At 36.2% G+C, this 18,548-nt stretch overlaps 1 protein-coding gene across 4 annotated transcripts; it reads right to left on the bottom strand.

The window, feature by feature from the left end:
- Nucleotides 1-2,866: 2,866 nt before the first annotated feature.
- mitd1 (MIT, microtubule interacting and transport, domain containing 1) lies at nt 2,867-17,936 on the bottom strand. Of its 4 annotated transcripts, XM_028436870.1 has the most exons (8): nt 17,700-17,934; nt 14,232-14,333; nt 12,402-12,538; nt 8,115-8,201; nt 7,917-8,029; nt 7,350-7,410; nt 7,215-7,262; nt 4,818-4,929 (listed from the first exon to the last, which is right to left on the bottom strand). In XM_028436870.1, exons 1-7 carry the CDS (start codon nt 17,842-17,844, stop codon nt 7,248-7,250), a joined length of 660 nt encoding a protein of 219 aa, XP_028292671.1. In that variant the 5' UTR covers nt 17,845-17,934; the 3' UTR covers nt 4,818-4,929; nt 7,215-7,247. The 4 variants fall into 4 exon arrangements, with proteins under 4 accessions (XP_028292670.1, XP_028292669.1, XP_028292672.1 ...); XM_028436869.1 differs by lacking the exon at nt 7,215-7,262 and having other exon boundaries at nt 2,867-4,929; nt 12,441-12,538; nt 17,700-17,936; XM_028436868.1 differs by lacking the exon at nt 7,215-7,262 and having other exon boundaries at nt 2,867-4,929; nt 17,700-17,928.
- Between the last annotated feature and the right edge of the window lie 612 nt (nt 17,937-18,548).

The following is an 18,548-nucleotide window of genomic DNA, read 5'->3' as shown; positions in this document are numbered from 1 at the left end:
TTTTGTATTCAGAAAAATAAGGACGTGATAAGTTACCTTTATTGTGCCAAGTGTACATCAGGTGTGACAGAAAATCATTGCGTCAAATAGTGATTAGTTGTAGAGCAGACATGAGCAACTGTCGGCCCAGGGGCCACATGTGCTGCCCCAAAACAAATCCCCAAAAATTGTATTTCAAGAAGTTGTAACAAATATAAATTCCGACATAACACACAAAATAACTCCCAAATCACACAAATCGACAACAAAATAAACACACAAATAAAATAAAAAATACACAAAAAGACTCCTACAAAAACAAAATGTCAACAAAGGTAGACACAACAAGCTGCTTAAACAAACAAAATGACGAGAAAAACACATTACAGAATAACTCCAATGACACAAACTGTCAACAAAATGGCAGGAAAGTACAGAAAAAACAAGAATACAGAAAGTGACCTGAAAAAATGTACGAATCGACAACAAAAATGCCGAAAATGACAGAAAAAGACACATATTTACAACATAAATAACAAAAACACACAAAATGATTAAAAACTGACAAAACAATGAAACCAGAGAACAACAAAAACACACAACCCCCCCCCCTTTATTAATGCTCAGATCAGTCATTATTCTAAATGTTGACATTAATGTTGATCATGTGACCCTTGGAACAGATACAATCACATTTTTTGTGGCCCCTGCTGTGACCCGTCCCTGTTGTAGAGAATCGTGGTCAAGCTCTATTTCTACTGATCAAAGCTTTTCTGTCTGTGACAAAGGAGTCAAAAGCGTAAATACAAATATTAGTGTATGTCACTTTCACGTTGTCCTCCATGAATAGAAGAAAAACATAGAAGGTGATGCATCAAAACCAACCTGTGTTAGCCGCTGCTACTGTGTCTAAACACCAGTTGTTTAAGCGGTAATGAGTAGCTTGTTTAAGGTTTACATGAAACAGTTTTGAAAACTCTAATGTTTTGCATAATTTAAACATTGAAGGGAAAGAAATGTGATCAACAAACAGGTAGAAGTTGAATCATCAGTCTTTATAACAAACCAGGGTCACATAAGAAGTTCAAAGGTCAAGTTAGTCCTGGAGTGGACTCAATGTACAGTAGGTGTGAGAATTGATTTGAGTGAAAGATGAGTGTTTAGCCTTTTATTGATGATGTAATAATGAGTGATGGTGCAGACAGCAGGAGTGTGTGTGTGACTAAAAGGAGGTGAAACAGCTCGCCCATTGAAAAATGATCAATGGTTTAAAGTTGCCTTGCTCCTTTTGATCTTCTTTATGCTTTTTAATATGCTTTGTGTTGAATTTGGAGTAGTGAACCTAATGGAGAATGAAGGAGACAACGTATGTATCGTAACACTCAAAGCGGGACAGTAGATTTAACAAAACTTTGAATGTGGGCAGTTTACAATCCATATCGGTGACAGTTCTTTCATCAATAATATGTATAATTACAATATTGTGCTATAAAAATGGCTTTGTGACAATATTCCCACTATAGATGACTGGATCTGTATTGTTAAAGATATACTATATATGTAATGAAAAAACTGACATATGCTGTAAGATTGGAACATGAAAAATGTGAAACGTTTTGAAGACCATGGAGGTTTCTATCAGCACCGTAGCTAGTTTTAAGGTGTGACTGCACCAATGTATCCCTAAACTACTGAAGAATTGGAACAATGTTGTTTATTTTCTTTGTTATTATACAACTATGCATGCATATGTGTTATGTTTATACTGTTTTATACATATTTAAAAACTTGGGACGTAAGTTGTAATGTCATAATAATAATAATGGCTTGGATATACAGTATATACTGTAGCTTTTTTTTTTTTTTTTTGAGGAGACTCAAAGCGCGTTACAGAAACTATTATTCATTCACACCAGTGAGACACACACACACACAGTATACATTTGTTCAAAACAGTAATTATTTTATACAAAAAACAAATAAGTAATAAAAGTGATATCATTAATAGCTATCTAAAGATAGTGAGAACGTTCATTAGATTAAATAAATAAAAAGGTTTAGGTTACATAGCCTATGATCAAAAACACTGACAGATATTCTGGAGATGGAGGACAAGAGCGTTTTTAAACAGAGACAGAGGTTAGAGAGCAGATCTGTAATGGGAGAATGTTCCAGTCAAGTGGAGCTTTATATTTGAATGAAAATTTACCGACTTATTTTTTGACTCTAGGGACTACAAGATATGGTTGATCAGCATGACGCAAACTGTATGACGATCTGAAAGGAATTATATATTGTTTTAAATAATCAGGAAAACTTAAATTAATACATTTAAATATAAATAATAGCCAGTGAAGCTGTCGCCTAGATGCCAGAGAGAGCCATGACAAATGTTCATACATTTGGCTGTGGTGAGTTCTGAAGGGACAGCGGAGGATGAATCTACAGACTATTGTGATATTAAGTGGTTGGAGAATCATGGCAGTGGTGTTTTGATAAATAATATCACTGTAATCAATAATGGAAAGAATCAATTGGGAAATGATCATTTTTCTAACTGAGTAACTAAAACAATTAACTGATTGATAAAGCAATTTTAAGCGATAAGAAATTCTGTTTGTAATAGTTTGCATTTGAGTTTTAAATGACAGTGAGGAGTCTAGCCATAGACCAAGATATTTGAACTGATCAACAACTGGAACTGGTGACAAATCAGAAAAAGTGAGTTCATACCCATGGGTAAAGTGCCTTGCCAGAGGACACAACGACAATGACTCGGATAGAGTGGGATTCGAACCACCAACCCTTCGATTACTGGACGACCCACGGTCTTATATTTGTACTATCTGTTCCTAATAAAAACTTAAATCACAAAAGAGAATGTGTATAGTGTCAGATGGGAGTTTATTGTTTTATATACAGTAAGTGATGCTACCTCTATAAATGGTTTGCTAACAACACAGCAATCTGCTTCTCCTCTGTGTTAGAAAAACAAATCTACATCCATGGATGTTTCGGTGTATGCGTTTCTGTGATTCATGTGGGTTTTTTTTTCCTGCAGGATTATAATTTTCTCATCTTGGCCCAGATGAGTACAGAGCATATCGAGATTAAGGCCAGTAGATAATCCCACCGCAGCAGTGTTTGAACTCGTGAATGCCACCATTTCTGTTGGAAAACTGTTTGTGGATACACAGCTTCTTTTGTTTTTCCCCAGAGACAGAAATACAGGTACAAGTAATCTAACAGGAGCAGGGGTTCAAACAGGGAGACCCCCCCCCCCCACACACACACGTGCTGCTTATATTTTCACATCAAATATTAACTGTGGTTTGTGGGTCATTTTCTGAATGCTAAGAATGTTAATATGTAAACCCTACCTCTACAGACCACCGTAACATAGCAGTGTTGCACATTAGTACAACAATTAAATCAATAAACTGCAATAAAACCTAATAGATGCAATTCAGAAATATTCTTACACACAGATAATAATCTTTAAATTGTTGAAAAATAAATGTTAAATTAATCAAAAAGGTTGCAATTTAATGTTATTTATGTAGCATTAAATATAAAAAATTACCTACAGTATATTAAATTGAAAGATGTACATTTTTGTTTAATGATGTCATTGAATTTTGGGGGGAAAACACTTGTTTTTAAGATGTGTGAATGGCTGTGGCAAATTTTTGTGAATAACTTTCATTCAATAACTCAATAAAGCATTTGTCATATTGTGTGGTGTACATATTTAGTAACAGAAAACAAAAACACACTCAGTTTAAACTAACAGACTTGATGCACTGTTTTAAAATCCTACCCACACGCAGCAAAAATCCATTCACACAAGTGAATGTACACACAGAGGCGGATTCACTAATATCTGAAATAAAGGTGGTGAACCAGTTGCTTCCCTAAATCCTTTAGTGACGCAGTTTCCTCACCTGCTGCGCGGAATGATGCTGACACTGGTTAGGGGGACATGCTCTAAAATGGATTGAGGGCGCATCGGGAAGCGCACTCCTGATTCGCTGGGCTTTGCATTCATTATTAGTGGATGGAGTGACGTTTGCACATGTTTTAATAACGACTAAACCTTTAGTGAATCCGCCCCACGGTCGTTGACGTATTTAATATTAAATTTAAATTAATTGATTTGCTTTGGGCAAACTACTTTTCTCGCGTTAATTCAAGCTACTTAAGTTTTGCGACACATTTTGTAAGACGTCTGTATCTAAATTGTACTTGTAGAATGTTTTTGTTTTTCTCATTGACCAGTGGAAGCGATTCAAGTGTTTCTTTTTTTAATTTTTTTTTTTAAATGAGAGATCATATACGTGTTCATTGTTTTGTTTACAAATTTAACTGGTTTCTGATGCATCATTTACTCTTACGATAATGATGATGGTTATATATTGAAGGAAAAACACCGCCAGAAAATGAGAAAATTTAGAACGTAACAAATTTGTCCATAATAAATATTGTTTTAAAAAAACAAATGCTTTTTACTGTTTTTTTTACGTTACAAGTAATAAACAAAAATATTTATAAGACACAAAGGCCAGCTGTAACGGTCTCGTGTAAAGGATTTTTAATATTTATGAGTGGTGAAATAGCATAATAATCTATTATATTTTATTAACAAGCATTGGGCCAGTATCATCTAATAAATTTCAATAAATTACAAAATTGTTATTAAAAATTCTCACTTAGTAATGTCAGTGCTGTAATAAACATTAAACCTGGACAACGAACCTGTAAACGAGGGAAAATCTACAAATTGTACAATTTCCAGTTTCAAGGGTGGTGGGTAAAAAAAAACAGATTTTTTAGTGTCTGTTAGTTTTGTGGTTCTTTTAGAGTTTTTGTGTGCTTGGTGTGAAAGATGTCCACAGTGGTCTCTTGGCACTGTCTCAGGTCGTAGTCACAATATCCAATGGAGAATCGACCCTGTGGGAAAAACCACTGCATTATAACATCAACCTCATTTAAAGTCAGAGTAAAGCAGAAATAAATGTGTTATGAGTTTGTCACACCACAGAAACACGTGTCATTGACCACTGAGCCAAATTTGAAAGATGAAAAAAATTGCTAAGTATATAAAATTATGTCTAAAAACTTCTCTCTGCTCTGAAACTCTGGGGGCGTGTCAGTTAAGAGGCACTGGAACCACACCCACGTGCGGGAAGGGCGCCGCCTAGATGTACTGTGTCTATGGGAGAAAGCGGTGTGTGAGCCCAGCGTCCATAGCGCTTCTCCCACTGGTTTCACAAAAAAGCTTGGATTGGGCCAAACGAAGTGTCAGTGGAAAGGTCTGCACTACCCAAGTCCGAATATGTGAATCTTTCCTGGATAGAGTCAGAGCTACGCCCGCTAGAGGCAAAACACACAATCGCGGTGCAAAAAAAGTGCTCATTTCATTGAAAATGTAGAACCAGTGGGCGCGTTTTATTCCTCTCCCTACATCTGTTGTCTGGTCTGGAGGAGCAGAGTCTGCTGAGTCTGTAGCGACCACTTCATCAGAGGTATGTTAGCGAGCTAACTTTGTTTTGTGGCTGTGTTTATAAAGCATATACAGTAGGTTGTGTGCGATTCAGAGCGGAACGTTTTTGCGCCCGCTGAAGTTTTCTTAATGCCCTCCCATTTAATACTGCCTGACGCCGACTCTGGTCTCCCGTGCGCCTCGTCCTCCAGCAGTGCCAGATAAGCCACTGTGCGTCTTTACGCATTGTGTGTGCGTTTCTTTTTATAACAGCTACAGGTGTTGCAGCCAATTGATTGGCAGGTTTGTGCAATGATCATGTGATTTTATTTTACAATTATTATTATCAATATAAAACTGTATTTGTAGGTGCGCGCTCGTCACTCTGAGGCGTCAGTATCATTTTTTCCTCCTTTCGGCTCATTCCACCTAGAATGTTTTATAGACTTTATATAACATACTGTATGCATTTCTTGCTTTCAAAGGTGATTTATTGGATGCTCTGACACATTGGATGTATTGACACAAGCACTTACCTCATCAAATTGACATCCTTGACATTTGTTATTTTATTTATCCAGGTTAGCCACACCATGTCTTGTTCTCATGCACGTTATTTTGAAATGGTGTTCTCTAATAAATTATAATAATAAAAAAGAACCTAGTTTGATCTGTATACACGTCTTTTTATTTCTTTATTGCATGGGTGAGATGCCGCCCCAAATCAAAGTAACAGTACTTTTAGTTCAGTAGATTTTTTTCTGTACTCTTTCCACACCTGCTATTGACATGGACGATTATCTAAACCAGTGGTTTAGTGGTTCAAACGTTTTGAACTCAAGTACCCCTTTTTTCTTATTCAAGTAACCCCTTTGTCCACAACATTTTACTCAGAGTCCAGAGAAATAAACAGCTATAGAGCCTAATGATGGAATGAATGAGTGATAACACATTTTAAAGAATCTCATTTTGTAAAAAAGTGGAATAAAACTGTATTTAGTGCCACTGAATAGATTTATTTCTTCAGTTTTTATCATTTCCGATCTTCTCCCTCATGATGTGGGACCAAGAATGACTCATGTATTTTCAGTTCTCATTCTAATCAAGATTATTTCTAACATAATTTTGTGTGTTTTGTTGTTGTTTGCTCTATTCATTATTCAGTATATTTTTCTCTTATTTGTTGTCATTTTTGTGTGTTGTTGGTATTATTTAAATCATTATCTCTCAGTGTCATTTGGTTGTTTTTTTATGTCAATGTTTCTCTGTCATTTTTATGTATTCTGTGATCTTGTGTATTTTTCTCTCACTTAGTGTGTCTATTGCCATTTTGTGTGTTGCTGGTAATAATATTTCTCTCTTAGTGCATGTGTTTTAGTGCAATTTGGTGTCTTTTGTTCTTTTTATTATTCTGTATATTTTTCTCTTATTTTGTGTGTTTTTGTTGTCTTTTTGTGAGTTGGTGGTGATATTTAGTGTGATTATAATTTCTAAAAAAACTAAAAAGTAAACATTACAAAATCCCATATTTTTTATGCTTTCATTTGTTCATTTTCAACTTTCTCTCTCTCTCTCTCTCAAGTACCCCTGTAGTGCCATCTCGTACCCCTAGGGGTACACATACCCTCGTTTAAGAAACACTGATCCAAATGAACTGTTTATTAATATTAAAGGCACTTAAGAGCATTTTATAGCATAACATTGAATCAAAGTCAACAGAGTAGGACCAATATTGTTAAATGGCACAACTGACCTGATTCTTGACAGAAAGTGCCAAGTTTTCTCTCTACTGTGGCAGATGCTTGACAGGTGGAAATGTTGCATTAAATAGTGTGATGCAGTGGTTGAAGTCATTGACAGACTAATTCTAAGCATTTCCTCTCCTTACCTTAGGTCTCTTAAAGTAGTCCAACCCACGTCCAATTTTAATGATCCAACCGTTGTCAAACCTAAAATATTAACATTGAATTTTAAAGTTGTATTTTCTCTCTTGAGAGATAATGGCAATTTCTAATTAAATGTAATAAAATAAGTGCATTGGTTTAGATATTAGAAACTACAAACATTTAAGATGTTTACTTTCACGTGGTAAGGAAGTGTTTCAGCTGAAAACCGATAATGCACTTTTGGGCAATTTTCAGTGGCCGGAATTTCTGTGCATCAGTTGTGCTCAGCCATCTCCGTGGGTGCTCGGCGCTTTTGCATCAGACTGTTATTCATGTGCGATTGCACAATGTCAAAAAGCAGGGCCGCACCGTGCCTTCCCCCGACCCCCCCCCCCCCCCCACACACACACACACACAGCTGCTCACAGATTCTCAACAGAACATTTAAATCTTAACGATAATGGTTATCAATTGGTTAATGAGCACCAGTTATTAAAAAAAATATAATAAAAATGAGCAAACACAACTCAAAAGATAAAGGCAACAGAGCAGTGAAGCTTCAGCTGTACCTGATCTCTCTGTCATGGATGGTGGATGAGTACTGCAGGTCCAGAGTCACCCCCTCAGCACTAAGACTCCCTTTGAGCTCTGAGAGAGCGCTGCCCTGCTGGCTGTTGTTAGCCTGCAGGACAGAGTGAGTGACAGTGAAACAATGGAGGAAAAACTAACAGCTGCTGTAATTTCATTTCTCTACTGAGGGAACAAACCTCATCCTGCGACGTGAGGAGGTGGATGGTTTTCACCGTGCATGGGGCTTTTAGCAGCATCTCACAGAACCTCAGGAAGTTGTACAACTGTGGGACAGAACCAGGGAGAGGTTACTTGTGTGTGGGTAGTTTGTTGCAGACATTTACTGTATTGGCTAGCTAACAGCGCTAAACTAAACTACGGGTGCGACCAAATAGTCCCTCCTATCTCCTTTCCTATCCACTTTTTCACAACCTTGTGTTATGGCGTGACGGGGTTAAGGAAAGGTGTTAGGAGAGGACTTGGGAAAAAGCCAACTTAACTTACATAATCTCTGTTGGTCATCATGAGTTTCTGTGAGCGCTCGGGTGTGCGAGTCCCTTTAAATGTCGTCACCGCAAAGAATTGTGGGTCTGCATTATCTCGTCTCCTTTGCTAAAGGATGCATCAGTGTTTCCTAGGCTGGTACAGGAGGCAAAAAAGGAAGCACCGAGCCTCCTTCCCTGAGCTTTTTATCATGGCCACCACTTAAACACTCCCGGGGGTGAAGAAACAGTAGATAGGAAAGGAGATAGGAGAGACTATTCGGACGCAGCCTACTCATACCTGTCAAGTATCCCGTATTTTACCCCTCTTTCCCGCCATCTTCCCGTATTAGTATTTTCCCTTAAATATCCCGTATTTTAATGTAATAATAATAACTAAAAAATGCCTTACTAAACTGAACACCGTCACTGGCCTCACGAGAACTACCATCCAGGCCATTCAGATTAGTGCCGACAGCGGCAACAAACCCGGAAACAACTCAGAAAAGAGATGATGAATGAACAAAAAAAACCAAAGACCTGGTGTAAATACGTTGTGAAATGTGACAGATAGTTTATCTTCCTAAAGTTACAGTTACATGTTCTATAAGATTAATAACTGAGATTTTAACGTTTACCACAGCGGAAGGAACCACGTGAGTCACCATGAAAAATCAGCCAATCACAAGCGCCACAAATATACACTGCTTTCTAAAGGTGTTAAAGGATGTAAATTCTGCAACAAATGTGTATAATTAGTCATCAGTGAATACCAGAGAACCACATGAGTGAGCATGAAGAATTATCAGAAAATATGTAATGAAAATAAAATGTTAATGTCTAACTTAACGACAAGTAATGTTAAATTAACAGTAAATATGCAACGTGTTGACTTGTATATGAACTGTAAGTATATTAAATAAACACATGCGCTTCATATACACATTTATGTTTTTATGTAGGCTGTTTCATAATTTAGGAATTAGGGCTGGGCGATACAGTACATCGAGATTCAAGATGTATCGAGTTTTCTATTTTGGCGATATAGAAAACTTATATATATTTCATATATCATATGAAACAAAATACTAGTTTTAGGAGTCGCTGCTTTTACTTCTCAGAACAACATGTAAAGATCAGTTTGATGGATTAATGAGTGTCACATATTGTGCAGCTGTTTGTTAATACATGAGCCAGTGTAGCATTTTGTATCAGCAAATTTAACCCAGAATTGATTTTCTGGTCAGACTTTATTTGATAAAATTATCTGGATTTAAATGTATTTTGAGAAACTATATTGAGATAAAAGTTTTGGTCGATATTGCCCAGCCCTAGTAGGAATGTTCACGGCATTTCAATGTTAATAAAGGTCGACCTACCAGATTCCAATCACATAATTGTATTTAGTAAGTGGTTGATAAGTGGCTATTTTAGACTTATTGTACACCTATTTTAAAACATAAGGGATACTGGTGCTTGGTTGGGCGTGTGGGACAGCTCGTAGTGGGCGCCAGAAAATGTCCCTTATTTTCAAATTCAAAAATTGAAAGGTATGAGCCCACTTCTTCAACTGACAGTCTTCTTCTTTGCTGGAACAGAAAATACAGGTCGTTCACTACAAAGGTGATGCAACAGTGCCACCTTTTGGCATTAAATGCAAATTACAACCACATCTTAAAAGCAAAAATAATGTCAATAACATTTTAAATCAACAACAAATAAATAAAGATACAAGACATGCCTCGTATGCACAAGACAGTGTCCGAGTGGGGGAATTTTGTGGGAGCGCATGACTACAGAAGTCATATGTTCATTTGTTTTCATTCTCAATGCCTTAAATCAGTGGTTCTCTAACTTTTTTCTGTCCCACAACTACAATCTGCTCAGAATACTATAAAAAAACGACTATAGATCATAATGATGGAATGAATGAGTGATAACACACATTTTAAAGAATATAATTTTGTAAATAAGTGAAATAATGCAGTATTTAGTGCCTCCTGAATAGATTTCTATGTTTTCTATCATTTCCTGTCAAGAATGACCCTTGTATTTTTAGTTCATGTTTTAATCAAGATCATTTTTATGTCATTTTCTTGTTTTTTGTCTGTTCTTTTTATTATTCGGCAGATTTTTCTCTTATTTTGTGTTTGTTTTTATTATTGAAATTATCCTCTGTGTGTGTGTGTGTGTGAGTTTTTGGTGTCGTTTGTTTTTTTCTTATGTCGTTTTGTATGTTTCTCTGTCATTTCGTGCGTCTTTGTTGTCGTTTCGTGTGCTGCTAACAGTGTTTTTCTCTCAGCGTGCGAGTCTTTTGTGTATTTTGTTGTCCGGTCTTTTATTATTCAGTATATTTGGCGTGTTTTATTGTCCGTTTGTGAGTTCCTGGTAATATTCTGTGTGATTTTCATTTTTTAAAATTAAAAAACCACATAATTTGTATGCTTTCATTTGTTAATGTTCCTCTCTCTCTTTAAGTACCCCCTGTAGTGCCATTGTGTAGCTCCAATTGAGAAATACTGCCTTAAATAATGTATTTGATACCAGATACTGGTAATAAATTGAAGTTTCTGGACCAGGGTGGGCTGTGGGCTCATATGCAAAAATAAATAAATAAGGTTAACATGTAAGATATCTCAGCCAGTTTGTAATAGTAGGAAATAATAAATGGCATAAAGTTGCCAGATCACCACATTAGGTTTGTTCAGGAAGAAGAACTGACAGACAGAAGTTGTTACAGTGAAAACTGACCATAAAAAGCTGATGATTGACTGATCTGTAGTGAGGAGGTGAGTTCATGTGTAGATGGAAACTAGTCAGAATGCACATGGAATTTCCGTTAATTTAAAACTGGATTAGCAGCCCCGCCTACCTGCACGAACAGATTGGATGAGTTGTTCGAGTGTAGCTTTTGTTACGGAGCAGCGTATTCCCGGATTTTTCTAAGAATATTGTACATTTCTTGGAAAGCAGCCAATACAGCAGTGTGCGCTCTACACCGCAGAATATGGTAGTAGACTTCATATAATGTAAGTTAACCTCTTACATCTTACAAACAATCAAATAAGGCATGTGTCTCTGTAATGTCTCTTCAATTGTCTATTTTTTTTAAATTGAGATATCATTAAATATTTGAAAAATTAAAAGCTTAATTAAATCCCTGTAAAATCCTGGTTAAAAAAATTGAATTTTTTTTTAATAAAACTAGTACAGTGCCCGTTGGAAGTATCTATTCATGTAGGAGCTTAAGTAGAAGAGTTAATTATGGCCAAATGAGTATATATTTGAAGGTTGGATGTACAAACTCTGTACTGTTATAAAGGGGTTTATTTGCGGGTGCAAAGTAAAATAGTGTGTGAGATTTCCCTGGTTTAATTCTATGGGACATGCACATGATAACTGTGTTTGTTTGTTTTGTTTTTTTTACTCATTTTTATATTTTTGTTGTTTGATGTTTGTATCTGTAATGTTTATTGGAGTCATTATGTGTATTTTTGTATTTTTCTGTTGTGTTTTTTTGTATAATTATTGTTTTTTGCCATTGTAGTGTGATTCTGGAGTCATTTTGTGTATTTTTGTAGCTTTTTTGGTGTAGTTTTGTGCATTTATATTGTCATTTTGTGTGTTTTTTTTTTTAATAATTTTGTGTGTTTTTGGAGCCTTTTTGTGTATATTTACAGTTATTTTGTCTGTTTTTTTTGTAATTTTGTGTGTTTCTGGAGTCATTTTGTATATTTTAGTACATTTCTGTTGTTGTTTTGTGTACTTTTTGTATAAATATTACTTAGTTTTGTTTAATTTTCCTCATTTAGTATATTTTTATGATAAATACCTTATGTGTGGTGAGGGCATGTTTTGAGATGTGTGTGGGTACTACTACTAGTACTGTGCACGTGCACAGTACCAGTAGTAGCAATATTTAAGTTTAAAAAATAAATAAATAAATAAATATTCAAAGATGCACAAGAAAATAATTTGAGTAGCAAGTAGAAATGATGTTACTTGGTGGGTGTGACGAATGTATGGATCCTCCACCCACACCTCAGTGAAAGCACTGCTGATGTAGGGTTTAAACAGCGCCTCGTAGCTGTAGCCGGTAGCGTCCTCTGATATTTTCATCTGCTCGTGGTACTTTCCATCTAACAGGAGAAGTGAAAACATGTTGCCATTAAGCTTATATAGAAATGTATGCGCACACAGGCACCTCCCCTTTTTTCTCTGACATGGTGCATTAAGAGGAAGCATTTCCTCCAGAGCATACCAGAAAAATAAAGCAATAAATGTGTCTTAGTTATTTATCATTAGATGTTAATTACTCGTTACGTAGCAGCTGCATATATTCCTCAGCTTATACATATTAACTGTATTAGTAGTAGTATTTCTACTCTTTATTTACATATACTTAACAATTTTGTGAAGCGTTTCTTTACTTACAGCTGTAAACGTCCAATTTATAAATAAAGGAACTTTTATTCATTGAATATTTGTAATGAACAGGATTACAAACTGTACTGTTCCCACTATGTGGTAAATATATGTTAACGCAGATAAACATCAAGCCAAACTCGGTTTCACAAACCAGGTTCGGAGAGTTTTGCTCCCTTTATTAACGTAACCATGTGACAACGATGACTCGTGAAATTACAAGTAATACAACAATAAAAAATGTACACAATTAATTTACATATCACAACTCGGTCCTCATGGCTCAAATATAAAGTCTTAGCATCAACACTAAAGCCATTAAATAAGTACAGTGTCATGTCAATGTGCTAGCAAGATGAACAAAGAATCTATAAACATACTGCTGTTTCATTACATAGCACAGAATGACACTATCAACATGCCAATACAATATAATAGCAGTATTTTCAAGCTACAAAAACAAACACTGAGTCTTGGTTGTTGGGGGTGTGTCTATTAACTATCATCTCTGAAAATAACACACAAAAAAAGGGAGAAATAATATCTGTAAAGAAGTCAATCTGGTGATTTGTTGTTTTTAAATGAATAATGGCATTTGAAACCTCTTCATAGTTACCACAACTCTTCATTTTATTCTGAGTAATAATTTCATTTATTTAGACAAATTTACTTTGATCTCCTCAGCCAGTCTTCCTCAGAGGCGTGGCCAACTTGAGAGTTCTGTCAGGCTGGCCACGCCCCCTGTCACACAATCAGTAGATGCTTTCCTTATGAAAGAACTCATAGGGATACATCAAAGCAATCCGTAGATGCCTCTGAGGATGACTGACAGTTGGCAGTCAAAACATGTCAGGGAATGAAAGTTAATTTCCTGAATAAATTAATCCTTAACATATTATTTCAAAAAAGAAGACAAAACGAACTTGCTGGAATTATTACTTTGTAATAATTTTTACTGTCAGAATTCTAAAACGGAGTCAAACACTTTGACATGTATAACTTTCGATTAAAGTTGAACCCCGTCCTCAGTTAGTTTGTCAATATTATTATTCCTAAAACAATGCTTTTCTAAATTAAAACAGTACTGCGAATTCTTTACAACTAATCTAAACTACTTTGTAATTTAGAAAGTTTTATTTTTTACTTTTCTGATAGGGTATAAGGGCTTTTATTAGATAAATGAGTGCTCATTGATGCCACAAACTTCTCCAGCTCTTCTATATTTTGCTAAATCACTGTTGAATTTACACTTTTATAAATGTCGGCAACTGAATTATATCATGTTGTGTTTATTATTGTCTGTTATCCCTGTAATGTGTATTTTATCCAAAACCGTGCCACGGGCCAATTACCTTTTACTATTACATATTCACCTGCCTCCTTACTATGCAGGGCATTGTTGTTTACCTTCTTTCATCTGGTTGACGTGAGATTTGATATGCTCTGCTCTGTCCATGTAGCCCTTTATTTTCTCCCTGTAGTGTCCTCGCTTGGACTCGTCTTTCACAGCTACACATGGACACAAAGTACAACACATTGTGAGGCAACAAACAGGGATAAACTGGTTCAACTGGTGACCCAACATCCTATTGCCCTGCTCCATCTCTTATCTTTTAGACAGAGTCACTGTGACTAAAACACACACACACTTTTCTTAGCATGATGTATTTTCTCACCTAGTTTTTGTAAACATGATGCATTTACAAGTTGCAATCTGGTTTCCATGATAATGATGACAAAGAATTGAGCATCATTATCAGTTTACCTCTTTCCAGTTGAAAATTTACCAACTTATAGTATACCAGTAGTATGGGCACTTGGTCTCTTAATAGTCCTCTGTAGAATGGTGTCTGGCACTGTAACATATCTGCAGTATTAACATAATTTTTGTGTTGTTTGCTTGTAGTTGGTTTTGGTAATATATTTAGTTGTATCAATGCACATTAATATTCATAATATATCTTACATTTGTGATTTTCGTAACCCGGTACACTGGACGCAGGACTTTTAATAAGTGATTCATGATAATAATGATCATGAATTTAAACAAATAAAAAATACATATTCAATTCCATAGGGGATAATTAAAAACTCCTTCAAAATCGTCTTTTTTCAAATTTGGTTTGTGAATTATTCTTACCAGCGACTCTTTTCTTTGTTGAATCTTTCTTAAAGATAATGTTTATTTAATTTAGTTGAATTCAGTAATGTTGTGAATGTTAAGATTTACTATATTATTGGGGATATGTTTAGAGAGCATGATCGTTTTCCTTCAGTTGCAGCCGCCAGATATTTGTTTCGATCAGCAGAGGGCGCTGGTAACCCAGTGTTCAGTTGGGATGCAGCTTTTCTGCGCAGTGAAGAATAGATGCTATGTACTAGCAGACATAGCTAATAGAAAAACTTGACTTTCACAGATATTCACGTCATATTACAGGTATTCTTTCAGTGCTAAAGATAAGATAAAATAATCCTTTATTGATCTCACAATGGAGAAATTTACTTGTTACATTTGGCATTCAGTAAGATCACTCAGGGTGTGCAGAATAGACAAGAAATGTGCAGACAGTTAAATAATAAAAAGAGGTATCTTGTGTACAATAAGTAAAAGCAACCATCTTAAGGGGATGGAGTTATAACAATTAGGAAATAAGAATAAATACTAATAGAATAAAAGTTAGAACAGACTATAAAAACTAGAACATCTGGATATCCCTGCATAAGTATTTGAACCCCCTGCTATTTTGCAAGTTCTCCCACTTAATATTTGGTACAGAAGCCTTTGTTTGCAATTACAAAGGTCAAACGTTTCCTGTAGTTCTTGACCAGCGTTGCACACACTGCAACAAGAATTTTGGCCCACTCCTCCACACGGATCTTCTCTAGATCTGTCAGGTTTCGGGGCTGTCGCTGAACAACACGGAGATTCAGCTCCCTCCAAAGATTTTCTATTGGATTTAGGTCTGGAGACTGGCTAGACCACTCCAGAACCTTGATATGCTTCTTACGGAGCCACTCCTTGGTTATCCTGGCTGTGCGCTTCGGGTCATTGTCATGTTGGAAGACCCAGCAACGCAATGCTCTGACTGAGGGAAGGTTGTTGCTCAAAATCTTGCAATACATTCATCCTCTCCTTAATACAGTGCAGCCATCCTGTCCCTTTTGCAGAAAAAACACCCTCAAAGCATGATGTTTCCACCCCCATGCTTCAGAGTAGGGATGGTGTTCTTGGAACGGTACTCATCCTTCTTTTTCCTCCAAACACAGCGAGAAGAGTTTAGACAAAAAAGTTCTATTTTGGTTTCATCTTCCCACATGACTTTCTCCCATGCCTCCTCTGGACCATCCATATGGTCATTGGCAAACTTCAGACGGGCCTGGACATGTGCTGACTTGAGCAGGGGAACCTTCCTTGCAATGCATAATTTTAAACCATCTAGTGTTCTACCGACAGTAACCTTGGAAACTGTGTTCCCATATCTCTTCAGGTCATTGACCAGCGCCTACAGTGTAGTTCTGGGCTGATTCCTCACCTTTCTTATCATCAGTGATACCCCACCAGGTGAGATCTTGCATGGAGCCACAGTCCGAGGGAGACTGACAGTCATCTTTAGCCTCTTCCATTTTCTACCAGTTTTGTTCTAACAGTTGATCTATTTTCACAAAGCTGCTTGGCAATTGCCCAGTAGCCCTTTCCAGCCTTGTGGAGGTCAACAATTTTGTCTCTGGTATCTTTTGACAGCTCTATGGTCTTCTCCATGGCAGTAGTTGGCATCTGACTGACTGTGGGGTGGACGGGGGCTACAAATTTAGATTAATAAGTGGAGTACAGGTGGACTTTTTAAAGGCAGAGTAACAGGTCTTTGGAAGCCAGAATTTTTGCTGATTGGCAGGTGTTCAAATACTTATGTACAGCAATAAAATGAATTATTTAAAAATCATACAACGTGATTTTTAAATTTTTCTAATATATATATATATATATATATTCTGTGTCTCAGTGGAAATGCACCTGCAATGTAAATTTCAGACCCCTCCATAATTTCTAAGTCGTAGAACTTTAAAAATTGCAGGGGCTTCAAATACTTACAGTATGTTCCTCACTGTGTGTGTGTGTGTGTGTGTGTGTGTATATATATATACACATATATGTTATTTTCCTTTTTGTGGCACAACTCTTTAAGATACACCAAAAGGTGAAATACAAATTCTAAAACAAACAAAACATCAGAAATAAATTAATAAAAAGCCTAAATTCAGAGTTAATGTAGAACGAGACACAGGAAAGAGTTTAGACAAGCCTGCAGACACAAATAAATACTGAATAATATGAGCTAAGGGGTGCATGGGGCAATAATGTCTAGTTTAAAGGATTGTGTTCATGGGTGTCCTTTCATTTATTTTCTGACACCCACTCCCATCTACCCTAACTACAGTATTTATTATTTATCATTATACAAAATAAGCTTTTATACTGTCAGTCTGAAGATGATGTGAACTGTTTTTTTTTTTTAAGGTCACTGATAAAGAAAAACACACATGACCTGATTTATGCAAGAGAGCTGCAGTGTGGACCGCTCTCGATTTATGAGGTAAACTAAGCTTTGTTTTTGGCTATAGCTGCTAAAGTTTAAGTGGAAGTTGTTCATCATTTAAAACAACCACCAGTTGGACTATAACACCTACATTTGGTAATGCGATATAGCATTCAATAATAGCTTCTAGAAAAATAAATTGCACTGTTTATAATTTAGACGAGTAATAAACACTGTTTTGTAAGAAAAGCTGGGCATTTTTGTACATATATCATGACTAGCAGTAACCGGAAGTAAGTCATCAGTTTGAACGGGTACGAGATGAATCGTAACACCGGACCTTTCATGGCGTCTATCAGCAGCTGTATTCCCTCCTGATAGCAGACCAGAGACTCTTGAAAGCGGCCCGTCTGGTCTAGCTCCACTGCCCGCTTCAACACCGAGGCTGCGGAGGCCTCCATCCCGGACACATGGTTCTCCGTCATTTTTAAACTCAGTGATGAAGCAGGAAGTCAGAAAAAGACACGAAGAAGACGGCTCTTCTTCTTCTGTGGTTCTTTTCTGGCAGTCTGCAACCTTATAGTTACATTACCACCACTCTGAGGAGTTTGGCTCTCACAATGCCCACAACCAAGTTCTATGTTAAAATAAGAAAAGAAAATACATTAGATGCTTTATTTCTTTCCCAGATTGATCATATTTCAGTATGTCCTTTAATTCTCATCCTCCAAATACGAGTACTGAGTGTAATATATGTCCGACTGCAAAAATGGTTCACGATTGATTTTAGATCCAGTTTCATCTTTTGACATTACCTCCCAATTCATTAGATTTACCTAATCCAGCATCGGTTGGATGCACTGTGTTAGGAAATCCAATAAATAAAGACCAAACACATAATTTCAAGGTTTTGTTAAGTACAGTTTTAAGAAAGCACAAGGAATTTGACTTAGTTAAAGCAAAGAATAAACAAGCCAGCAACAATAATAATAACAATAATGATAAGAATAAAGGATAAATAAAGGATTGATAGAGGATACATGGTGTATAGGGTAAATATGATAGTTATAATTATAAATATATTAAGGCTAATACAGCACACTCACACAAGTTAGAGTTGAAACCAACGCAAGCTGCAACTGTTCCAGATTGCTTTGGCAACAAAAAGTACCTTTGTACTGTACATACT

Source organism: Gouania willdenowi, chromosome 21, assembly GCF_900634775.1.
Source record: "Gouania willdenowi chromosome 21, fGouWil2.1, whole genome shotgun sequence".
Lineage (NCBI taxonomy): Eukaryota > Metazoa > Chordata > Actinopteri > Blenniiformes > Gobiesocidae > Gouania > Gouania willdenowi.
Note: the sequence above shows the minus strand (reverse complement) of the source record. Positions and strands in the feature narration are given on the sequence as shown.

Bases quoted from the DNA above. Each gene is read 5' to 3' on its own strand.
- mitd1 (XM_028436868.1), bottom strand. From the start codon at position 17,844: ATGACGGAGAACCATGTGTCCGGGATGGAGGCCTCCGCAGCCTCGGTG. The intron at 12,539-14,231 runs GTAAACAACAAT...TTCTCCTGTTAG, and splicing joins CGTCAACCAGATGAAAGAAG to ATGGAAAGTACCACGAGCAG. The intron at 4,930-7,349 runs GTAAGGAGAGGA...TTTTTCCCACAG, and splicing joins ACTACTTTAAGAGACCTAAG to GGTCGATTCTCCATTGGATA.